The 26,564-nt window shown below is 43.1% G+C and overlaps 1 protein-coding gene across 1 annotated transcript in view; it reads right to left on the bottom strand.

The window, feature by feature from the left end:
- Positions 1-5,284: 5,284 nt before the first annotated feature.
- Positions 5,285-26,564, bottom strand: part of LOC120027743 (homeobox protein Mohawk-like) — a 28,483-nt gene continuing 7,203 nt past the window's right edge. Inside the window, exons 4-6 of the mRNA XM_038972748.1 lie at positions 25,262-25,603; positions 6,355-6,388; positions 5,285-5,480 (exon numbers count right to left, since the gene is read on the bottom strand). Coding sequence (XP_038828676.1) covers positions 5,285-5,480; positions 6,355-6,388; positions 25,262-25,603 — 572 coding nt within the window. The remainder of the gene's footprint in view (positions 5,481-6,354; positions 6,389-25,261; positions 25,604-26,564) is intronic.

Below are 26,564 nucleotides of genomic sequence, written 5' to 3'. Positions count from 1 at the left end.
CAAATCTTTCAGCAAATGCGAGTCTTCAACTTCAAATCCTCCAGACAAACACCAAACCTGAGTCCCAAATGGCACCCTATTCCCCACATAGTGCACTACTTTTGACCAGAGCCCTGATGGGTCCTGATCAAAAGTAGTGCACTATATAGGGAATAGGGTGCCATTTGGGACATATCAGGGGGGAAAAGAAACCATGATGGAATATCGCTTAATATTTTCGATGGAAACTATTGCTCAGATGTGGATGTTTGCCAGGCCACTTAATGAGAGATGAGAACAGAGAGACGGGTCAAAACACCTGAGAATTATTTTGGGACGTGTCCGGGATAGCTGCCTGAGAGACAAGAGAGAAAGGGATGGAGGGAGGGGGAGAGAGATAGAGCTGCGCTCCAGTTGGCTCAGGGATCCAGTACATCCCCAGTGGTCCCTTGCTGAGCCGCTGGCCCCTCAAAGAGCCCTCGCCTGATTGGTCCTGACTGATAGATGGGCCGTGCAGCGAAGGGCTTTCCAGGGCCAGGCAGCGTCATGCAGTTTGTGGTGTTGTGTTCACTGCCATAGGCTTGGGAAGGAACCAGTTTGGACTCTGTTTCTGTATACTCTCTCTCTCTGCCTCTGTATGTTTCTCTGTGTCTCTCTCTCTGCCTCTGTATGTTTCTCTCTTTGCCTCTGTATGTTTCTCTGTGTCTCTCTCTCTGCCTCTGTATGTTTTCTCTGTGTCTCTCTCTCTGCCTCTGTATGTTTCTCTGTGTATCTCTCTCTGCCTCTGTATGTTTCTCTGTGTATCTCTCTCTGCCTCTGTATGTTTCTCTGTGTATCTCTCTCTGCCTCTGTATGTTTCTCTGTGTCTCTCTCTCTGCCTCTGTATGTTTCTCTGTGTCTCTCTCTCTCTGCCTCTGTATGTTTCTCTGTGTATCGCTCTCTGCCTCTGTATGTTTCTCTGTGTATCTCTCTCTGCCTCTGTATGTTTCTCTGTGTATCTCTCTCTGCCTCTGTATGTTTCTCTGTGTCTCTCTCTCTGCCTCTTACTTTATGGCATCTCCCTTTCCCTACCTCCCCTCTCTTCCCCTCTCTCTCGCGCGCCGTCCCTGGAGTGAGAGGGCCTTGGCCCCGCGGCAGGGCTCAGGATAGGGTGGCGAGCAGAGCGATGGCATGGTAGAGCGATTAATAGAAGCTAAAGAGGAGAGGCGAGGAGAGGGTGTAGGCCCCGCCGCCAACACCAAACCCTGAGGACAAGGACACACCTAGCGTCTCTTGCCACGAATTCACGCTTCCTCCAACTTCACTGTGGAGGGGAGACTAACTTTACTGCATGATCCCTGCAGAAAGGCTTGGTTGTGCACACTGTATCAAAAGCATTGTACAAATACAACGCCACAGTTAGTCACTGTGATCTGTATAGAGAAACCATATCTCCATTAGTCCATATTGTAATAAGTGGATTTGCAGAATGCACAAAGAACACACAACTGTCCTAAGGTACTGTTTGAGAATCCCAATGAAGTCAAAAAATACCAGTAATACCAAACACAGGGGCCCAGTTTAACTGTGAATCTGCGGCGACAGAGACATCCCACTGATGTATACAGTAAGCTGTAAAAGAGTCTGATTTGTTGGTGTAGCTCTGAAAATGCTCTTTAGAAAACCACACCCCTCCTGTATTGTAAATAAACATGTCTCACATCTGCTGTTGAATCATGGTTTGCATCCCAAATGGCACTCTATTCCTTATATACTGCACTATTTCTGGGGCCCTGGTCAAAAGTAGTGCACTATATAGGGAAAAGCATGCCATTTGTGACATAATCATCGGAATTAAGACTTTCAGAACAGCGGGCGGGTGACGTGTTTTCACTAAGGAAATGACATTACATTATTCCTGCTCTAGTCGCTTAAATCTATTTCTATTTCGGGGCTTGTGTGTCTTTTGGGTTTCAGTATGTACTAAACAGAAACCAAAGACAATTGCATTTAGCTTAATTAATGGGGTGGCCTATTCAGAATAATTCTGAGAAGAAAGCGAAAGACGTCAACACTCTGTTTTAACAGAGGCCCAATCAGAGATGAATTGCTACATTATATTTTTGCGAGGCTTTATGTTGCGGGAATTATCCAATCAAACAAACACATGGCTGGGATGGACCTCTTTAACCCAGAATGCCAAAAGTGCAGGTTTAAATGTGTTTTTAGCAGATAACAGTGAGGAGTTAATGTTGCAAAAACAAACTGTGGTGAATTCAGATTTATTTTCAAGTGCCGTTTAAAAAATATATATTTTAATGTAAAGTTTTGGTATAGTGATGCAAGAGTTTCATATTTTTGATCAGAGTAAAAGCAAAATGAATTTTCTTCTCAAGTTTATACAATTCCCATGAATATATACTGTATGTTTTATAGAGTCCCAAATTGAGCAAAATGTCAATATCATACAATTTCTTCAAAGGTTTATTCATTGTTTTGTGGAAGTAACCATAGATTAACAAAATAAATGTTCACATAAAAGCAAAATCAGACAATACAATGAGATATTATGCATTTGGTCATTGGATAACAATCCAGTCTCTATCAAAATGTTTTAACTCATAACTTAACAATAAAAAAAACAGACTATTCTCACCAACTTATTTTTTTACAATCCTTAATAATTTATAGATTTTCTAAAATATGACAAAAGTTAATTGCTTTCCGTTTGTCAGCATCTGTTTGAAGCATGAGTTTTTGCACAGAAAATAAAAGGTACAGTACCGGACCGAAGCCTTGGGGTACATTTAGTTTGCTGGCTGATTCTGTGTCCCTACAGGGTGTACAGCTAAAACAATGGCTGTTCTGTGTCCCTACAGGGTGTACAGCTAAAACAATGGCTGTTCTGTGTCCCTACAGGGTGTACAGCTAAAACAATGGCTGTTCTGTGTCCCTGCAGGGTGTACAGCTAAAACAATGGCTGTTCTGTGTCCCTACAGGGTTGTACAGCTAAAACAATGGCTGTTCTGTGTCCCTACAGGGTGTACAGCTAAAACAATGGCTGTTCTGTGTCCCTACAGGGTGTACAGCTAAAACAATGGCTGTTCTGTGTCCCTACAGGGTGTACAGCTAAAACAATGGCTGTTCTGTGTCCCTACAGGGTGTACAGCTAAAACAATGGCTGTTCTGTGTCCCTACAGGGTGTACAGCTAAAACAATGGCTGTTCTGTGTCCCTACAGGGTGTACAGCTAAAACAATGGCTGTTCTATACCTCTGAAGCCTCAACACATAATTTCTCAATGACGCTTTCTCTTCTGTTTCTTTCTATTGGAGAACAGAGAGTCTAAAGTGCAGCTTTTAACGGTTTGCACATTCAAGAATAAGAGTCATTGCTAAAAGTAACTTTGTGCAGCTTTTCTCAATCACCCCTTGACCACAAGCACAGTCGAGGTTGTCAAACAATGGGCCCAAACAGCACAGAGAATTTAAAAAAGTGTAGATTTTGACACAAACAGTACCTTGAAGATATACATACAATTAGTGAGTCGGCAGAAAATGGCCGACTAGTTACTATAACAGTCCAACTTGATTTCTCTCAGTTGTGTACTTGGCATTGGGTTGCTACAATGTAAATAACATACTTTATAAGTATTTAAGGAGGATTCTTTCCAGTCGGTCAAAAAAGGAACACAACGGGTTATGGTTAAGTAAAACTTTGATACAGCAGAACAACCACTGCGATAAACAAACTCTCAATAACAAATACTTGAACAATTGCTTTGCTGGCTGACAAAGAGATAATACTGAAAAGGCTATTTATTTGTAATTTTTTGAGCAAGTCTCTCTTGCTCTCTCTCTCTCTCTCCCTGGCTTCTTGTAAACAGCAATTTGAATGTGATTCTGAACAGCTAAGCAGGAGTGAGTGTAGGATTAAACGGCGTGGTGAGCTAGGCTGGGATTCAATCAAACCCGCCTTAGCAACGTTTACTCAGTGTCTTTATGTACAATATCCATCCCATGCCCGCACACTTCTAATTCTGAAAAGCAGACCTGTGTGTGAGGGGGTGTAGGGGGGGGGGGGGGGGGGGGGGGGGGGGGGGGGGGGGGGGGGGGGGGTTCACCCTGCTAGTAGTTGTAGGTTTTTATACAGTACCCAAGACAAGACCAGTCTGCGAATTCATTTGACCATTGGAAAAATAACTACTGCGTAAATACTGCAATCCGGGTTGGATTAAATTGACCTCCTAGTCTTTTTTACACTGTTGACGTACCTTGTTCTAAAGGAAAACATGTAAGGGAGCAACACTGTACTTCATATAATACTACACTGATAACAGAAAGAAAAACATCCCTTTAGTTCATGGCCCTTAAACGGATGCAGCACTGAGCCGACTAAACCTCCCGACTGTGTGTGGGTTTGCACGCCTGTCTGCTTGTCTGCCTGCGTGTGTGTCAGCCTGCGTGTGTGTGCACGTGAGCATGCCTGTATGCTGGTGCTAGTTCAACATTTGCTTGCGCTTTCCAGTTTAAAAGCCTCGATAAGGATCCATCCTCTCTCGGAAATGAAACCCCAAGGCCGAGCTGTGGAAGACATGATGGTGGTTGTGACTAACGACAGCACAATGGATCTGCTGGTATCTTGTCCATTCTAACCCTCAAGTGCTAGGTGTTTGGCTGGAGTGAACTTTATCTATATATTCACAGTTATTGTCTGTTTAGTTTAGTTTAATTTAGTCACACACTGCTTTGTGTGTGTGTGTTTGTGTGTGTCTTGATAAATTAGAACAGTACAGATGTTATTTAAGGTCAGCTAAATTCATTCACGTTGTAAGGCACATATCATGGAGGGAGTCCTTCAGAAGAAGCTTATAAGACCATATTATTTTGCCTCTTCAGATAGTCCTTTATGTTCCCAGAGGCACTCTGTACATTATTAACCACAACGGGTGTGTTGCTTTGCTTCCCAAAAAGGCACTTTGGCAAAAGTACAATACAAATTTCGGAGTATAAAAAAAAAAAAAAAAAAATGAAATTCAGATACATCAAATAAGTTAACATAACAAAAGTGTCTCGTTCAGAACTGAACAATGCAGTTAACGATGATCATGGTAACACCTGTCTAATGCATGTGATGCAGGTCAAAACACAACCCACACACGAAATAGGATGTTTTCAGTTCTGCTGTATTTTTACAGACGGAAAACAGAGAGTACCTGTTTCTTGTTTTTGACTGTCTCTTCCGAGTGAGTTTTCAGAGGGAAGGTTGATGTTGCATAGAGAGTAGAAGGGAAGATGAGTTGGAGACAGACGACTCCGTGATAGGCGCTAGTACTTCTGCACCAGAGGCACTTTGACAGTCTTTACTTCTGATATATGAGAGGACTTCTGGATGATGCAGCTGGTCGTCCCTGATCCGCTGCTGTCCTTTCCCTGCGCCAGGTTAGTCAAGGCCATGGCTGCATTGATCTCCTTCCAGTACGTCTCATCTTTGCCCCGTACCTTCTCCTTCTGAACACCCCCACTGAACATAACACACAGAGAGACAACGAACACAGAGTTAGAGAGAGATGAACGAACACAGAGAAGAGAGAAGAGAGAGATGAACGAAGACAGAAGTGAGAGAGAGAGAAGAGAGATGAACGAACACAGAGAAGAGAGCGAGATAAGAGAGAGATGAACGAACACAGAAGAGAGAGAGAGATGAACGAACAGAGAGAAGAGAGAAGAGAGAGATGAAGGAACACAGAGAAGAGAGAAGAGAGAGAGAGATGAACGAACAGAGAAAAGAGAGATGAACGAGCACAGAGAAAAGAGAGAGAGAGAAGAGAGATTAATGAACACAGAGGAGAGAAGAGAGAGAGATGAACGAACAGAGAAAAGAGAGATGAACGAGCACAGAGAAAAGAGAGAGAGAGAAGAGAGATTAATGAACACAGAGAAGAGAGAAGAGAGAGAGATGAACGAACAGAGAGAAGAGAGAAGAGAGAGATGAACGAAGACAGAAGTGAGAGAGAGAAGAGAGATGAACGAACACAGAGAAGAGAGCGAGAGAAGAGAGAGATGAACGAACACAGAAGAGAGAGAGAGATGAACGAACAGAGAGAAGAGAGAAGAGAGAGATGAACGAACACAGAGAAGAGAGAAGAGAGAGAGATGAACGAACAGAGAAAAGAGAGATGAACGAGCACAGAGAAAAGAGAGAGAGAGAAGAGAGATTAATGAACACAGAGGAGAGAAGAGAGAGAGATGAACGAACAGAGAGAAGAGCGAGAGAACAAACACAGAGTTGAAGGAGGAGAGGGAGCTCTACAAATAGTTAATAATCATAGACAGAGAAAAATCGATGTCCAAATGAGCATGAAAACATACAGAAGGAATCTGTAAAATACACTCACTTGTCACATTTACTTGATCCATGGTCCATGGTTTCTGAAAGCACAACAGAAAAAGAGGTTCATTTAACGACGTACACCTTGGGGTCAATGAGGATTAATTAAGGACCTAGTTTGAGGGCTGGTGAGGAGTGCATGTGGGTGTGTGTGTGGGGTCAAATCTGTGCTGCAGTAACATGTGTTTCTCTGTTTCCACTTCTGATTCAGATGCAAAACAAATAGTAGTCATGTAATAATGGCCAAATCTTAACTAAAAAGGCACCGTTAACACTCACATTTTGACATGAATAACACAACTGCACTTTAAATATTTTTTATCCCAAACTGCATATACTTGTATTTTCATTTGGAAACAAATTAGACGGAGAAAATATGAATAAAAACGAGACAGAAAGGGGGAATAGAGAAAAAGCAAAGTAACTAAGAAAGAGAGTTAACTTCCCATGCTGTTGGGACACATTCAGACACAGGAGCTGTTTATATCTCATAGAAAAAGCATTGGTCAGGAATTAAACAGCGAAGTCAGTAAACAATGAAAGCTATCAGTTCAGCCAGTCTGTTTAAAACCAGGTCCATCTAATGTTCTGTGTTCTCACCAGCCAGACCCTTAGGTAGAAGGGCAGTTATGGTGGTGTGTGTGTGTGTGTGCGTTGAGGTAATGGTGGCACAGCCGCAGAAGGCCTCCTGTACTCTTACTACCTGCCAAGCTGCAGAGAGCTTCGAGAGGGGGTAGTGGGTAGAGTGGTGATGTGAGGGGTGCAGGTTTGGGCCCAGGGCTACAGCAGCCTCTGCCTAGCAGTGAACTCTACCCAGTGATGATGATGACTGGCTTGGCACCCTCCATTAAAAGAGATCTGGATTTCCTGCTCATAAAACCTCCAGGCACACCCTTTGAAAAACATAAAACCAGGGCCAATGAGCTGCTTTAAGGAGGGAGCGTGCAAGGAGACAAAACTAAGAGGCAACCTGTGAGTGTCTGTCATTGTAAAATAAGAATTTGTTCTTAACTGACTTGCCTTGTTAAATAATGGTTAAAAAATATATTAAATAATTGAGCTGAGCATTAGGCAAGACCAGGTGACTGATTGGGGGTGAGGTAAGGCTCTCTCTCAATTTCAATTTAAGGGCTTTATTGGCATGGGAAACAAAGCAAGTGAAATAGAAAATAAACAAAAGTGAAATAAACAATAAAAAAAAATGTACAGTAAATATTACACTCACAAAAGGTCCAAAAGATTACAGACATTTACAATGTAATTCTCTCTCTCTCTCTCTCTCCCTCCCTCTCTCTCTCTCTCTCTCCAGCTGCTTTCATTTAGGATGATTGCCCTCCCAGATCGCCCTATAGACACAGAGGCAGGGAGGAGAGACAGACGCTTGCCTCGCACCACATTTCCCGTAAAGAAAATGTTCGTAACATGTACGAGTCCCTTTAACGAGCAGCCACTTGTACCGCCACCACTGCAAATCATCGCCGACTGGGTGTTTTGACCATTTTTTACGCTAATGAAAATTCAGTCGCACAGTTGCGCTGGAATTTGTTCCCACACTTCTTATAGGTGGTGAGGGAAGGAGGGTCGGGTGGGGACATAGTTATTATGTTACTTAGAGAAAGTCAATTCTCCTACGCAGCTGTAGAGCTGGAAAACCATGTCCTTGCTTCTTCCTGCAAGGGTCTCAGAACCTCATTGGCCGACACCGGAGAAAGGACAGGCGGTGCGCGCTGCAGCCTTTCACCTCACCCATTCAGTTTTCCAAAGAACTTAATCCGGAGTCTAGACAAGGAATACAGAGTCCTGCAGGGCCACAGTACCCCCCCCCCACACACACAAAAACTGTAGTAAATACTACAGTAATGTCCACAAAAACACTACAGTCCATAAAAAAACATTATTTAACTGTAGTAATACTACAGTATTTCATTTGCATATACCCTGCCCATTCCCCTCCCACATATCCCAATTTGTGCCACCTATAAGTGAGAAACCTACACACCAAGTATAGACTATATTGTGCTAGTTCAGACCCCAGGCCTATCTACCTTCCTATAAGTTGTGGAACATGTGCTCTTTCGGTATTTGTCAGGTAGGTTTCCTCAAGGAGAAAGACCCCACTTCATGTCAAAGATAATAAAACAGAAATACTATAGTAAATACTTCCATAATGTCCACAAAACCACTACAGTAAATGCTACAGTTTTCTTGCCGAAGGAACCCCCTCCCAGGCAAACCGGCGACCCAGGAACCCCCTCCCAGGCAAACCGGCGACCCAGGAACCCCCTCCCAGGCAAACCGGCGACCCAGGAACCCCCATCATACTTTGGGGAAAAAGTTACATTTTCACATATTTTCTTACCATCAAGTGAATGACAATGGCAAGGAGAAGTAATCAATATTTTTTAAATGCATAGATTTGGTAGATAGTTTTTCATTATTTTGACCTCCCCACATTATAGTTGGAAGAGGAAGTGTAAACTCTAACAGCCTATTAGCTAGAAAGGTAACTCTAAACACATTTTCACTAAGAGCAACTGTTTAGCAGGTTAAACAAAGGTTAGCCATGTGCTGGCAAAAATGTACGTCCAAGTCAATAAAATTTACCAGCAGCCAGCGGCACCTGCCACACGAGTAGCCTATTCACGGGTGCTTTTTCAAAGCCTGTCAGATACTACAGTGAGTGTAATTGGCTCCAGTGACTATAATTTACTCAATGTTAGGAGTTGAGAAATAAAGTTGACATTATTAGAAATAAGATATTCTCCTCTTTTCTACTGAAGGTATGTCATTTTTTTTAAATGATGTTGTTGCTAGTGATATTCATACATTTTTGGGGGGGAATCAATTTTATATACAGTATATATACTTATTTTTCTATGCAGTTTTGGCTGGACTACCTGAGAACGGCATCGGAGGGGATGGCTCCTAACCAATTGTGCTAGTTTGTGTGTTTTTTGACGTTGTTTGTAACTTATTTTGTACGCAATGTTTCTGCCACCGTCTCTTATGACCGAAAATAACTTCTGGACATCAGAACAGCGATTACTCACCTCGTACTGGACGAAGATTCTTTCTTTAACGGGTCGGACGCAAAGGATTTACTGCTGATACCGAACCAGGCCCAAATCCCCGTCATTCACATGAAGAAGAGACACCGATACAAGGGACGCAGGTCAGGGTGCCTTGTGAGAATTCGTTGGCGAGTGCATAACCCGCCTCTACCATCCGTTCTATTAGCCAATGTGCAATCACTGGAGAATAAACTGGATGATCTCCGTTCGAGACTATCCTACCAACGGGACATTAAAAACTGTAATAACATAAGTTTTACCGAATCGTGGCTAAATGATGGCATGGATAATATACAGTTGGCTGGGTTTTCCGTGCATCGGCAAGAAAGAACAGCTGCCTCCGGTAAGACAAGGGATGGTGGTCTGTGTCTATTTGTCAATAACAGCTGGTGCGCAAAATCTAATATTAAAGAAGTCCCAAGGTTTTGCTCGCCTGAGGTAGAGTATCTCATGATAAGCTGTAGACCACACTATTTAACAAGTTTTCATCTATATTTTTCGTAGCTGTTTATTTACCACCACAAAGTGATGCTGGCACTAAGACCGCACTCAACAATAAGTATCAGGCCATATGCAAATAAGAAAATGCTCATCCAGAGGCGGCACTCCTGGTGGCCGGGGACTTTAATGCAGGAAAACTTAAATCCGTTTGACCTAATTTCTACCAGCATGTCACATGTGCAACCAGAGGAAAAAAACTCTAGACCAGCTTTTCTCAACACACACAGAGACGCTTACAAAGCTCTCCCTCGCCCTCCATTTGGCAAATCTGACCATAATTCTATCCTCCTGATTCCTGCACACAAGCAAAAACTAAAACAGGAAGTACCAGTGACTCGCTCAATACAGAAGTGGTCAGATGACGCGATGCTAAGCTACAGGACTATTTTGCTAGCACAGACTGGAACATGTTCCGGGATTCATCCAATGGCATTGAGGAGTATTCTACATCAGTCCCCAGATTTATCACCGACATCAATGATGTCGTCCCCACAGTGACCGTACGTACATACCCCAACCAGAAGCCATGGATTACAGGCAACATCCGCACTGAGCTAAAGGGTAGAGCTGATCACGCTCTACGTAGCCAATGTGAGTAACATTCACAAGGCCGCAGGGCCAGACGGATTACCAGGACATGTACTCAAAGCATGCGCTGACCAATTGGCAAGTGTCTTCACTGACATTTTCAAACTGTCCCTGACGGAGTCTGTATTACCTACATGTTTCAAGCAGACCACCATAGTCCCTGTGTCCAAGAACATTAAGGTAACCTGCCTAATTGACTCCCGACCCATAGCCCTCACGTTCGTAGTCATGAAGTGCTTTGAAAGGCTGGTAATGGCTCACATCAACACCATCATCTTAGAAACCCTAGACCCACTCCAATTCACATACCGCCCCAACAGATCCACAGATGACGCCAGCTCTATTGCACTCCACACTGCCCTTTCCCACCTGGACAAAAGGAACACCTATGTGAGAATGCTGTTCATTGACTACAGCTCAGCGTTCAACACCATAGCGCTCTCAAAGCTCATCACTAAGCTAAGGACCCTGGGACTAAACACCTCCCTCTGCAACTGAATCCTGGAATTCTTGTCGGGCCGCCCCCAGGTGGTAAGGGTAGGCAACATCACATCTGCCACACTGATCCTCAACACGGGGGCCCCTCAGGGGTGCGTGCTTAGTGCCCTCCTGTACTCTCTGTTCACCCACGACTTCCCCAGGAGACTGAAAAGATTTGGCATGGGTCCTCAGATCCTCAAAAAGTTATACACCTGAACCATCGAGAGCATCCTAACTGGTTGTATCACCCCCTGGTATGGCAACTGCTCTGCATCCAACCGCAAGACGCTACATAGGGTAGTGAGTACGGCCCAGTACATCACTGAGGCCAAAGCTTACAGACATCCAGGACCTCTATACCAGACGGTGTCAGAGGAAGGACCTAAAAATGGCCAAAGACTCCAGCCACCCAAGTCATAGACTGTTCTCTCTGCTACCGCACGGCAAGTTGTACCGGAGCGTCAAGTCTAGGTCCAAAAGGCTCCTTAACAGCTTCTACCCCCAAGCCATAAGACTGCTGAACAATTAATCAAATGGCCACCCGGACTATTTACATTGAACCCACCTCTTTTGTTTTTACACTGCTGCTACTCGCTGTTTATTATCTCTGCATAGTCACTTTACCCCTACCTACATGTACATATTACCTCAATTACCTTGTTTAACCTGTACCCCCACACATTGACTAAGCACCGGTACCCCCTGTATATAGCCTCGTTATTGTTATTTTATTGTGTAACTTTTTAAAACTTTTTCTTAACTCTTATTTTTCTTAAAACTGCATTGTTGGTTAAGGGCTTGTAAGTAAGCATTTCACGGTAAGGTCTACATCTGTTGTATTCGGCGCATGTCAGAAATACAATTAGATTTTAGATGGAGATAGAGAGGGAGATGAAAATCTAGAAATAGAGAGAGATTAGAAATAGAACAAACCACAGCTTGGATTTCAGGCTTCAACTCTTTAGCACATTCCAGAAAAAATCCTCAAATACTTGTCAGGCCAAATCTCTCTCTCCTTCTTTTCCTTTCTCTCTTTTGGTTCTTATCTCTCGCTTCATCTCGAGTCTCTCCTCCTCCCTCTCACTCATTCCTTCTCTCTTCATCAGTCTCAACGGTGTTCTTTCTTTCTCTCTCTCTTTACTTCTCTCTCTGTCTTTCCTCTGACTGAAGTGACTTACAGTAACACGCTAGATTTAAGGTGCTTCAGATTGACCATTCTCAAGCAGTCCAGCCAAAACAAATGCAATTATGTTTCTCCCTTTGATTTCACAAGGAAAAACTATATATGTTATATGTCAAGAACTAGCATTTCTTCCACGGCGTCACAGGTCATTTAAAAGCCTTGAAATTATAACAGTGTTTTTTCCCTCTTCTCCTTCCTCTCCCTTTCCAGCTCTCTGACTTCTGACCAGATCGACTTTTTCTGACAATATTAGAGGAAATATTAGGCCTCGTTCTCTTACTTTGATAGACTGGTGTAATACATGACAAGAATTTGCAGTGGTCTACTCTACATGACTACTTAGTGAAAATGTCCCAATGGATTTCGATCATTTCCTGGTTAGAAAAAGTGAAGGCACATAAATTTGCTTCCCCTATTTTGATAGTGGGCGAGCAGGCACTTGGTTTGCTCTATTGCTCAGGTGTCAATTGTTTAAGCTAATGTAAGTAGCTAGCTAGTGCTGTAGACTCCAGCATATTCCATGTATCTCCATCTATTCTCTCGGATTAATACCAGTGCTAGAGACAGGATTGAGACTGATTCAAATATGCTCCATTCGTTCATTTTCTATAATAACAGCTATGCAATTACATCCCAATTAAATTGAAATATTAGCTCAATATTTGCTATCGTGTCAGACAGTCAGGGAAGGCCTATTGATAGGTTGCCAATGACGACAAGCCATACAGCAGACAACAAAAAGACAACAAAAACAATACTAGGGTATCATAGTGATAAAAAAAAAAAAGATATCTTTGTCTTATAGTTTCTTTAATCTGACTTTTCTGTTCTTTCCATTGCAACAGGCACACTCAATCAAGCAGATACAGTACATGTTTTTTTTAAATTATTTTAAGTAATATTTGGACCCAGGTATGGTCTGCAGAGCTCTCTCTGAGCAGCGAGGCTGTGAAGCGGCTGTGGGTTCCAGTTCAGTATGTTTCAGAGCAGGGCAGCCAGTGTCCAGATGCTATTCAATCCCCCCAATGTCCCATAAAAAACATGTTTGTGTGAGGCCTCCTGCAGCCTCGGAGCAGAGCGGAGGGTGTGGTCGCACGCGTCGTCTACCCAGAATCCCCCCTGAGACCCCGACCCGGCCAGAGTACAATAGAGTAGAGTACATCCAATCGGAGCAGGCACACTTCCAACCTCCTTTGCCTAAAACATCTAAAACTCTGATTTTTTAAAACAAAAACGGTGCCAAAGAAACTATAAATTGTCAATAAATCATAGTGGAACCTTTAATTATTTGTATTTTCTTTTGGGGCTTTTTTCTCCTGCTTTGCTAAGGAACCGAAAGTCATGCAGTCTACTTTGCTGCTACCTTTCTGAAATGATGGTTTCTGGTGTTGTGCTGAAAGTCCAAAAACACTTGACATCACGGTGGGTAATAGAGGAGGTTGAACACAGTGAAAAAACGTGAAACAAAACAAGCAAAAACAAGCAACAACGAACTGACAAATGAGAGAGGGAATAGAGTACACCTGCTTAGAGGGGATGGGTATGTTTTATCACAACCAGCTGCTGCTGTTGTTAGCAACACACAACAATAAACACACCACACTGGCCCCTGGTGCACAAACCAAAGGCTGCGCTAGATTAGTAGACAAAAAAAACACACACACACTCACGCACACGCAGTCAATGAGCTCAGCCTAATCCCCCTTCGGGTCCTGACAGCCAGGCGAAAGAGAAGCGAGAAACACATCTCAGATGGGACGGACACAATCACAGACACCCCACTGATGCCAGAGGTCAACTGACCAATAGAGAGCTGGACAGCCCAATGATCACCCAATTATGTGACCCTGGTGACTGGAGAAGGCCAATCAGTGAGCTATGACTCAGGAGTTACAGTATTAGCTTCTGTCCCAAATGGCACACTATTCTCTACATAGTGCACTACTTTCAACCAAAGCCCTTTGGGCGCTGGTCAAAAGTAGTGCACTACATATGGGAAAGGGTGCTATTTGGGAGGCATACATAGAGATGAGTAACTCTGACTGTTCCCATCTCGAAGAGAGAAGAAACCGTTCAGACCACAACCAATCTTTCAGCACAATTTACTGGATAGGAAACATTATGGGACAACCTAACTCTCGGTTAATGTACAATAAGGTGAATGTGCAGACAATAGGAGTTATTGCACAGATAACAATTTACCAAATACTTTGTCCAGTCATGATTGTTGCAGCCGAGCTGGAGAAATACATCTTCCTCTACCCATACATTAAAAAAACTATATGGACCCAACCTTTCTTCTTAAACAACAAACGCACTACGGAGAGGAAAGAGAGTAAGGCAGACAAACTGTACAGACATACTGTATAGACTGTCACTAGTGACACGGTGGAGGGCTTGGCTTTTCCCTATTCTTTTCCTGCTGGTTTTAAATGGTCTGTTCTTTTTTTTATAATGTCAAGGGGCGTCTGTGAATGAAGTTAGGGATGTCTTGGCACTCCTCTGGCCCTCCCTCCTTCCTTCCTTCTCTCCCTGCCTCTCTCTGGGGCAACGATCCACTCCGAGGCTGGGGATCCATGGGCCCTTACTGGCACTGGGCTGGCCTGCCAGGGCCACACTGAGACAGTTACACTCCGACATAGAGAAAAATTATGGAAAATTAGCCATCACTGCCTACTTTGCTTACAATGCCTTGGCTTTAAGTTCATAACTTTAACATTGTAAAAAGGAAGTTCAACGGCAGAGTCATGTCTTAAGTGTAGAACTAATAATGACTCAATAATCCATGCTTTCTGGGAATGTTATGAAGTCCGGAAGTTGTGGACGGAGCTAGAAAGTTGGCAGTCAGAAGTATTACAATGTAAACGTACTTTTAATCCGTCTGTCTGCATATTTCAAGATATGGCATATGGGGGTGTAATGGGATACCCGATGGGTTGGACGATTCTCTTATCACTCATCTTGAAAAAACATACACTAAAAACTTGGAAATCAAGTTTCATTAACACAATGGAAAATATTGAAAGTGCGTGGGCTACGGAGAGAAACAAAATGGTGCAGTTTCAGGCCATATGGCAGAAAGGGATGCAGGCGCTGGAGATGGGGGTGACTGCTTGTGGGTCTGGGTAAGTTTGATGTAGTAGATGTTTCTATAATGTTGTCCTTTGTATGTGGATGTTTTGTATTGTTTATAAAAGATACAATTAAATCTTTAAAACATTGTAAATTATTAAAGAAGTTCACAAAACCAGTTAGTAAGGCCAAAAGAGGTATTCAAAAAATATCGCATCCTATTGTTTTATATTTTGCATAAACTTTTATACTCCAGTGAGGTACAGTACATTAATCCAAACTAGCAGGCGATATTACAGAGTATTAGCATTCAAACCAGACCAGACTGTTTCACCTTTCAAGACATCCATCCCAAATAGCACCCTATTCCCTACATAGTGCACTACTTTTGACCAGAGCCCTGTGGGCCCTGATCAAAAGTACACACTAAATTACACACTAGGGTTCTTTGGGAAGGGTGATGGTTCTATATGGAACCACACTGACCCGAAGCCCTTTAATGGCTCTTTGCAGTTCAGAAAAGGGTTCTTTCCTCTTTTAGTGATAATTCAAATGTAGAGGCGGCGGCTCAATATAATATTTTGGGGCGTGGTTTTCTCACAGCTCTTTTTGTGTAACAGTGAGTGAGTGTGTCATTCCAGTTGATCTAATCTGTTGGGATATGCTATTATAGGACTACGTGAAAAACTTCTTTATGGCCTTTGGTCAATTGAGAACGGTTGACCAAGTCAATAGTTCTCAATTCTTGCCTCATGGAGCCATAGCTGTTGCAGCGCTAGCACACCTGATTCAACTTGTTAATAAACACAATAATAAAGCCAATTTACAATATAATATGGCTATTCAAATCAGAATTTAAAAAACTGTTTGGTTCTACAAAGAACCATAAAAAACAGTTCAATATAGCACCAAAAAGGGTGGTAAACATAGCAGAACCATTGTTTGGTGCTAAATACAACCTTTTTTAATGGTTCTTTATAGCATACAGGTTCATTTAGAACCTTATGAGGATGATTTTTTATAGAACCTTAAAAAAAAGGTTCCATATAGCACCAAAAAGGGTTACATTATGGTTACAAGCCAAATAAACCTTATTTGGCACAATTTAGAGCCATTTGTTTTTAGTGTGTAGTGCACTATATAGGGAATAAGCTGCTGCGTGGGACTAGGTTTCAGATTTTCAGCCCATAAATCTATCACGGCTGCAGCATGTCGCTGTGTTGAATAATCCTCTGGTAAGTCGTAACTTTATGGCCACAGAGGAGCCATTGTACTGGGAGGAATGGTATGTGTCGCAAATGGCACCCTATTTTCTATGTTATGAACTACTTTTGACCAGAGCCCATAGGACTTTGGTCAAAAGTAGTGCACTATATAGGGAATAGGGTTCCATTTGGGGCATAGGCCTGGATTCAGGTCAGAAGTCACTGTAAACAATTCCTGCTAGTTTGTAAATGTTACATTATTGTCCTCTTTCTGGTAAGAACCACAGATCTTGCTGTAGGTAGGTGCATGCAATAACAGGTACCTATTAATAACCTAGTAGTAGTAATAACATCCAGGCTATCTGAGTTTAGATATAATAGACATTAACAATCCCAGATCCAGCTAGATACATCAACTATAATATCAGAAATATGCTCCCTGTAGAACTGTTTTAAAACGGCTTGGTCTGTCCTTTTTCCACGACGTCTGTGAAGCAGATGACACGGACCACGACATTCTCAGACCACGATGCATCATTCAGTGATGGGGGGAAAAGATAAAAACATTCCCAAAATGGGAATCACACTTTTTCTTTGGAGATGAAGAAATACTAAGTGATTGGTGTGTTTAAACATGGCTGTGTCTCAGAGAGTGTTTACCAGTGGCTTAAACACTAGCTAATCAGAGTCACATCGCCAGCCAAATGAGAGGGTTAGAGAGAAGCGCCTTTCAATCAGAAAGTAAACACATTGTTAACTAAAGTGCTCCTTTTGTGTGTGTGTGTGTGTGTGTGTGTGTGTGTGTGTGTGTGTGTGTGTGTGTGTGTGTGTGTGTGTGTGTGTGTGTGTGTGTGTGTGTGTGTGTGTGTGTGTGTGTGTGTGTGTGTGTGTGTGTGTGTGCTGCCAGGCAATGTGAACTGAAAGAGAAACGGTAACCATCATCATCAGAACCTTGGAAGATCAGAACCTCGGCAGGGATGAGCGTGACAGAGATTCATACATGTCTGCCTGCCGCAGATGGTTGGCACGGAAACGGTCATCACGACAGCGAGCTCCGCTCTTCCTGCTGTTAGAGATTGAGGTTAGATTTGTACACGAGCTCTATCAGAGCCATGTCTGATATCTGTGGATCAGTACGTGCATACTTCAAAACACTGACCGAACAACCACAGAGGAGTATGGGTCGCTGGGGACGTATGAATATGGTAACGATATCCCCCGATGACGTTGAACGAGTGGTCGAGGTGAGTCTCAGAACGGGCCTCAGGGTTAAACTATTCAACAGATGCCTTATCACTATCCTCTGTTGGATTGAACAGGTACAGGCAAAACAACGTGATGCTCTGAACCACAGAGCTGGAGTTATTTCCGCTCCAAGTCTTTCTCAGCAATCCTGGTCCTTTAAGACAAATAGAAGTTGTTTGCAGTACACAAAAAGCACAGGGGAAAAAATAATGTACACCAAACTCTTGTGTAAACACAATTTGCTTGGGATTTTTAAGTGTTTTCTTGGATTAAAACAGCCCATTCTGGAGTTAGAACCCAAATGATATGTTTGCTGTGCGCTCTCAGCATCATTACGTTGCAATTTCCTCACAGTGGGTTGAAACTCAAGGCCCTCACACACACTGTTTGTGTGTGTGTGTGTGTGTGTGTGTGTGTGTGTGTGTGTGTGTGTGTGTGTGTGTGTGTGTGTGTGCGTGTGTGTGTGTGTGTGTGTGTGTGTGTGTGTGTGTGTGTGTGTGTGCGCGTGTGCGTGTGTGTGGTATGTCCATGAGAGAGCCTTGACCGTTCAGACCACTCCTGGTCACACCTTCTACTCTGTCATTAAAAAGATTCCGCAGCCGTCCCATGAGAACACTATTGTGGACAATTGTTTTAAACATGAGGCTGTTTTTTTTTTTTTTAAATAGAACCAATTTGTGTTTTGTGTGGACTCGGGGTGAGTGAGTCAGTTAACCCAGCTGTATTTTGTGATCTGCTGATTGTTGGGTTCTGCTGCCTGCGTGTATTTGGGCGCTTCTCAAACCTTGACACTGATGACTTAAAAACGATCATTTTGAGAAACGCCTCACATTAATCTCCGCTCCTGACGTCTATGTTAGGAGTTTCACTATAAACAGAGCCTGAGTGATGGTTGTCAGTTCACACTTTACCTCTCTATGCAACCGATTGTTCCAGTCTGAATGAACCAGGCTCGTTCTGTTCTCTTCTGGTCTGTTAGCATCACATCCAGTTTCTGTCTGGTTGGTGACGGCTAACATTTATCTCATAAATATAAAACCAGCCCAACCGAACCCAGCCCTCCTTTTCTTTCCATGTACTTATCCACACACACACCCTTCTTACACCCACAACATCAAGCCAAGATAAAGATCAGCATCTAGCCAGGATCCCACTTCTGTCTGTCACCATCAGCACTACCCACCACGCCCACAGGGATACAATGATGCTAACACCTACATTATAGTAGATTCTCTTCTCTACACTACAGCAGGCCCTGCTTTTTGGAGAGGACCTGATTTACTTCACTTCTTAACATCGCATTATGAATGTTCTAGAAGAGGTGGTTTAGTCTTTGTGTGGAAAAGGCTGTATTCTACCGGACACATCAGCACTTACTCACTCGTTCCAGCCTTTCAACTGAAAACCACTGACTGATGGACAGAGATAAAGAGAAAAAGGTCAGTGCCAGGGATGGAGGGATGGGATCCCCCCTTTTCTACTTATTCTAAAAGTTAAGATCTTTCACGCGCACACACACACACACACACACACACACACACACACACACACACACACACACACACACACACACACACACACACACACACACACACACACACACACACACACACACACACACACACACACACACACACACACAAGACCTTAGTGAGTCTTGGCTGCTGGGTTGTTCTTTTGGAACAGCCTCTGTCCTCCTCCCTCCCTCCCTCCTCATCCCTCCTTTATTATTACGAAAGGGTGGAAAGAAGGATCTGTGGCCAGTCCTCCCGTCCCTGCCTGCGCTAGCTGGATTCCTAAGATGAGTCTCATTTACTGCAAGTGGAATCCACATCCATCAATGTCACACAGAGGCTTATTGTCACCCTACAGACCCAGTAAAGTATTGTATTCTCAGCTCGCTGTGGCCGCCTAACGCTAGCTTCATCTAAATGACATATTCTCCCATCACTCCACGAATGCTACGTTCCGTGACATTTCTCTTTTCTAAAATCGAATGTTTCCGACTTTCCACCCGTTCAACGGAATTCTACTGCTGCTGTGTAAAGCATTACAGTACTTTGCTTATTTTATAAACGAGCTGAGAGGAATGGAGGATTCAAACTGCATATACAGTACTATAGCTCATTATACTAGATGAAAAGCTGACCCCTGATAATGTTGACTGTGTTCAAGACCTTTTCTTTTTCTTTCCTGATATAACCTAAACCGTGTGAAACAGTAAACATTACAGATGGTGGACACACTCTCTCTGTCATCATTCTAAAGCACCTCCCGAGTCGGGCTGGTAGCTAAGCTACTAAACTACTAAACCTTTCCATTTAGGGAGATGGGATTTATATGTGCGTTTTAAACAGATTTTTAAACAGCGTACACACATAGACTACAGTACAATTCTCCTGGATTGAATAAGTGTCTTGCATTGCTGTGACCTAATTCAACAAACCTCTATGAGTCCCCGGGGTCCTGTCAAACACTACTGTTTTCATTTACCATATTTCGTCATCGTTAAAATGTTGCCTGCTAGCATTTGTAACAAGTCACTTTAATGCTATAAAATACAGGTGAGCTTCAATCTTAACGCGTTGTGTGTCCTGGAAACGTCTTGAGCAACCTATCTGTCTGAGAAAATGGGCGAATGGAAAAAGTGTGTTCTTCTCGAAATTACTGAGACGTTTTGGCCCTCTGAAATATCGCAAACACATAAAACATATTTATCACTATTTAGTAGTAAAATGCTGTCATGGTATTAAAATACAAACAATGAGAGTTTGAAATTGAAATGACACAATTAGGGAAATAGACAATCATTTATCATTTTATTCTTCTTGATCGATCCACTTATCTAATCTAAAACAGAACCTATAAAAGCTCATTTTTAGGGAACTTGGCTGAACAAACCAAGTGTTTAGTAAATAACAAAAAAAGACCACCATTACCTTACTGTGACCAACTAGTAAAAAAAAGTAAGTAAGCACAAATTAAGTAAAATGTTGGTGATATATTATATGTGCTTAGTTGTACAGTATATTAGACCGAAGCAGAACAGAACCTGAGAAAATGTACCACTGTCAAACCTCTCTCACTCTCCCCTTTCACAGAAACGTTGAGAATTATTTGCCGTATAATGATCTATATCATATCGGACAGGGCAAAATCTGGTAGTGAGCAAGAAGAAAAACATTCAGCTAGATTCATGCCATTTAATATGCCATTAAATGGTAATTTGGCATGAAACCCCTGGCATGTGCATTGGAATTCTACTGCTCCTTGTTTTCAATAATATTACCAACAGGGTTTTACAGAGATCTTTTCTTTTTTATCGTCAAGCAACAAAAAAAAGGCTATTGGTTTTTCCACTAAGTGCGGGACAAAGTAAAAGTGCGTCTCAAATGGCACCCTATTATCTATTTAGTGCACTACTTTTGATCAGAGCCCATAGGGAATATGCCAGGGTGTAGGGAATAGGGTGTCATTTGGAATGCAGACAGAGTAAATCTACACTCACCATCTCCTGCTACGTTCGACTGCTCTCTGAAGTCATAGATAAAACCCAGGGCTGTTGCCAGACATCCACCAATTGTCCCATTAATGGACATTTATCCAATGGGATCCCAATCGGTGGGCACGGTACTTTGGCTTATGCGAATCAGAAGTGAAGCAGAGGTAGGGGCTTATAAGGAATGTGCCAGTGCCAAGAACTCAAGAGAGTTCATTCTCTCCATCTCCTACAGCCTAGGTTTGACGCACAAACACACCTACGGCCCGAGAAGCTCAGCTCAGGCCTGAAATTTCAGACACTCTGTAATTGTCAAAAAGCTGAGGAATTCTTTCACTACAAAAATATCTGGAATATTCAGGGGAGAAAATCTCCAGAGGAAATGATAAAAACTGGATCTTAACTTGTGGAGTTGTTTTGAATCCAAACAATAGCAGCTATTTCGATTTCTCTCACTCACTCACTAATGAAGAGGGGCTAGCAGGTGTTCGCGTGAAAATTCCCCTGAGACCACGCCTCCGGGAACTTTCCATGTGTCAGGATTCAAGTTCCCTTCTCTTCTCGCATGTAACAGAAGAGAAACCGTTCACAATAATGCCTGGCTGGCCAGCCCAGAAACCCAAGAGGAAGACGTCAGAGCCAAGACATTATATTTACCATGGAGATAAAATAGTTACTTTCTATTAAAACATTATGCGGGCCAGGTAAATGATTCCTTCTTACTATTTCTTATTAAATCGTTGGGTGGTAGGGAGGGGTGGGTTGGGGTGTCTGTGATGAAGCCTAAGCTAAGCCACTCGGTCTGTCTGTCCCTATCTCTCTCTCGGTCTATCTCGGTCTGCGTCTGGCTGGTGACTGACGTGCTCAGCAGGTGACTTAGTGAAAGACAGAGATGTTTCGGGTCAGGGAGTTTTAAGGATCTGATCGGGACGGAAGATTGTAACAGTCGCGATCGGTGGACTGTTTCATTGGACAGCCTCCCCTATCCGGCTTATACATCACTTTAAATTCCTCTCCGTTCCTTCGAGATAATGCAAAACACGTTTAGCCCCCCCCTCCCACTCCTCCACCTCAATCCGAATTCCCTACAGGCACTTTTTAATACTGAACTGTATACACAGAATAGTGAAAACATTATTATCAGTTATGAAGTCTTCTTTGGAACAAAGGCCCAGTTGTTCTAGAACTGAAGAAGAACTGTCAGATCTCCATGCAGTGAGATTAGGTCTGATTGGTAACAGCACCTGCAAGCTGTGGCTGAAAATCCATGACACCGTGAACCCTTCATAACACGCAGCACAAACAGCCGTTCTGATATCCAAGGCCAACCCACAGGCACCGAAACCAGGGGTTAAGGGACTGCACTGTGAGAAATGCACATGCCAAGAGGAAAACTCCCACGCACACTTGTTCGTTTATCTACCTTGCCACTGGTTTGTATTACTTTAGCTTGGGTTTTTGTTTTATTTGCACTGAGCCCCTGCTCACGATCACACACGCTGGCACACACACACGTCTGCCCGGTTCTCTCTCTCTCATGCCAAACAGTAGTCAGTGTGAGCATGTTACACATGGTCTTGTTGTGTCTCTAGTGTTAAACCCTAAAACCCAGTTAGAGGGGAGAGGGGGAGTTAGGGGGGATTCCACAGTGTACTTGACATTAGGAGGCAAACCTAAGAGAGGGCGAGGCCAGGCTATCTCTGTTGGTGTGAACAGAACACATAGAGAGCGGTATATTAGACTTAGGTCCCAAACTAAGTAGGGAATAGGGTGCAATTTGCAACACGGACTTAAAGTAACCGTCCAGTGAAAATCTCACTTTTAAAAGTGAATATTCTGTTACCTCATACCCAACATACTAAAAGGCACTCCCGCATCAGAGCTATCTTTTTGCAGGTGCATGGTGAACAGAGAGATAGCTGAGAATAAAAGGGAAATCATATCCTATAGCTACCTAGGAGGTCCATTTCAGTAGCCACAAGTACCTTGTTAACTTTCACCCGTCTGAAATGAAAGAAGAGTGTGAGAACAGGGAGTGCATGTGATCTCTTGTGATTGCATGGGATCATATGAGAAGTTGTGATAAGGTGACAAAATGTGAAAGCAACGTGGTAACATGAAACTACACATGAAAAAATAAATGTGACATGGGGATGAAAAATGTCAACATGTGATACCATGAAACTACAAATTTGAGCACGTGTGAAAACATGATCTCATGTGAAGTAAATGTGACAACACGGGGATGCAAAAGTTTTTCACTTGTGAAGATACAATTCCACATGTGAGAGTTCGATTTCCACATGTGAAAGTTTTAGCACGACATGTGAACACAGCTATGTCACATGTAAAAAATACCACAAATGGTTTATGGGTTTTCTTAATCAGTGACAATATGATTGCATATGACATTATCACTTAGTAATAGCTTTTCAATATGACCCCACCTGGGATTTGAACTCACACCCTCTGGATTTGGGGAACACTGATCTTTCTGCTGCATCGCAAAGTCTGTAGAGTTCCTCTACACGTTCATTACCTATAATACATCTCTGCACTTAGCAAAATAGTACCATCTGCACTGCTGTTTTAGTTACCAGTTAATCTGACTATTCTCTCATTATTGATTTAATCGACTTATTTCAACAATTTGAGGGTTTTCTGTATAGTTGTTTGCTGGTGAGGCATATTAACATGTTTTAATGTTACTCCTGAATCACCGTGATAAATATAATCGTTTTTCTTGAGTGTATTTTTTAACAAAGCTGAGATTTACTTTACTTAAGTCTAAAGTGTAGGAATACAGGTGAAATCGGTCATGGTGGCGTAGCAGGAAGATCGGAATGTCGTGAACCAAGAGGTTGTGAGTTCAAATCCCAGGTGAGGACATGTTGAATAATACTTACTCTATAAATAAACATTCACAATGTAATCATGTATGTTAAAAACACTGTGACTGCGTGATGTTCCGGGACATCTGTATGTTAAAAACACTGTGACTGCGTGATGTTCCGGGGACATCTGTATGTTAAAAGCACTGTGACTGCGTGATGTTCCGGGGACATCTGTATGTTAAAAGCACTGTGACTGCATGATGTTCTGGGGACATCTGTATGTTAAAAACACTGTGACTGCGTGATGTTCCGGGGACATCTGTATGTTAAAAACACTGTGACTGCGTGATGTTCCGGGGACATCTGTATGTTAAAAACACTGTGACTGCGTGATGTTCCGGGGACATCTGTATGTTAAAAACACTGTGACTGCGTGATGTTCCGGGGACATCTGTATGTTAAAAACACTGTGACTGCGTGATGTTCCGGGGACATCTGTATGTTAAAAACACTGTGACTGCGTGATGTTCCGGGGACATCTGTATGTTAAAAGCACTGTGACTGCGTGATGTTCCGGGGACATCTGTATGTTAAAAACACTGTGACTGCGTGATGTTCCGGGGACATCTGTATGTTAAAAACACTGTGACTCAGTGATGTTCCGGGGACATCTGTATGTTAAAAACACTGTGACTGCGTGATGTTCCGGGGACATCTGTATGTTAAAAACACTGTGACTGCGTGATGTTCCGGGGACATCTGTATGTTAAAAACACTGTGACTGCGTGATGTTCCGGGGACATCTGTATGTTAAAAGCACTGTTTGTGTGTGCATACTAATGACACATGTTTGCTTGCAGGGCATCACCTGGGAAATATCAAGTGAAAAATATTCACGTGTGAAAAATGTAACCCACGTGAAAGGTTATATGAAATATCGTCACGTGAAGTGTTCCAAAAACACATAGTTTCACATGTGCAAAAAATGTCACATGAAATCATATTGTTTTTCTATAAGGGGAAAAAACCAGAAGCAGGCTGTTGAAACAAGACAACGGGGAGTGGAACACCGTCACAGCACCTACCAACGTCTTCCTCACAACGAACGGGCCAGATGGGCCTGAGCGCAGGGGAATTAAAACAAAAATGTGCAGATGGGGACAGAAAAAGAGAAAAAGAGAGAGGCAGCAGCTAAATATTAAGGAAAGAATGTGAGAAGGAATGTAGGATTCTTACCAGCTCGATAAACAAAGTTTGCCTCGGTTTCTGAGGACGACGGGGAGAGGAGATCGTCGTCGTACTCGTTGGAGCTGAAGGATCCCGAGTGGTTCCTCTTCCTGGCGTCCATGACGCCGTTGGCCACCATCACGTGTCTCAGCGAGTCGTTAAGGTACCGGTGAAGCAAGCTGCTCTTGTACTTAGGAGGCGGAGTCACGTAGTCCTCGGCCAATGAGGCGGCGTCAGCGGCTCGGAGCCCCGTCCCCATCATGGTGGCACCCTCCTTCTTGATGACGCTCTGGTACATGGGCTTGCTGAACTCGCCGCCGCTCGTCTGCATCCGCTGAGGGTTGTCCCCGTCTGCAACACCAGGGGGCGCCACCAGGGAGAATCCAGACAACGAAGAGCGAAATAAATGAAAAACACATTTAGTTCCTCTGTCTGTACGCCCTCCAGTTGGCGGGGCTTCAACCAGCTACAGTGAAGACCTCAGCCGTCAGCTTAAGACCAAGGCATTACCAAACCATGACGGATGGTAGCCCATTTCCTCTCTATCAAAAGCACATTGCTGTTATCCTTTGCAGAAATAAATAATTTCCAGGGAGCTCTTTGCAGCCGAGATTGAATTAAAATATTGGCCCCCACCTGATGAAAGAAATACAGAAAATCTAACGGTGCTGAAAAACAGATCCCCTCTCGGGATGGGGGAAATCAAGAGAGCGCCACTGAAAATGATTCACGCAGGTCTGAGTTTTGATTCAGTCTGGGCAAAATTATAATTAGAGCTTATATCAGAACCACATGAACATATTTGCTTTCCTTCCCCTGCTTCCCGAGGTAGATGTTCCAGGTGTATATTCGAGGTGTACATCGTATATCTGAAAATGATGTTGAAATCCTCAGGTTATGTTTTTTTTAAGCCTGAGACATCTCTTTCATGCCTTTCCTCAAGTCGGACATAAACCTGAGCTACAGGTGACCTTTAACCTCCCTCAGTCTGACCCCTTCCTGTTGAGGCGTTGCCACGGCCACCCCGCTGACACTGAGGTGACGTGTCTAACAGTGAGATCCTGACAGTGAGACTGAGTGGTTACAGGGTCACTGGGGTTATCGTCTCCTTAGTCACATCACTAACTCCTGGAGCAACAGTACGCGCATCCCAAATGCCTATATAGTGCACTACTTTTGACCAGAGCCCTATATAAACAATTTATTACAACGCCATGCAAACTGAAGACTGCAAAATAAAGACATTCCATCCTGCCCATACTGTGTGTCTCTCCTCCTCAACAAACCTAATTAGGGCTTAAAAGACTGAGTG

The sequence above is a fragment of the Salvelinus namaycush genome, chromosome 33, assembly GCF_016432855.1.
Source record: "Salvelinus namaycush isolate Seneca chromosome 33, SaNama_1.0, whole genome shotgun sequence".
Taxonomy (NCBI): domain Eukaryota; kingdom Metazoa; phylum Chordata; class Actinopteri; order Salmoniformes; family Salmonidae; genus Salvelinus; species Salvelinus namaycush.
The sequence above is the reverse complement of the archived record's forward strand: the minus strand, read 5'-3'. Positions and strand labels throughout refer to the sequence as shown.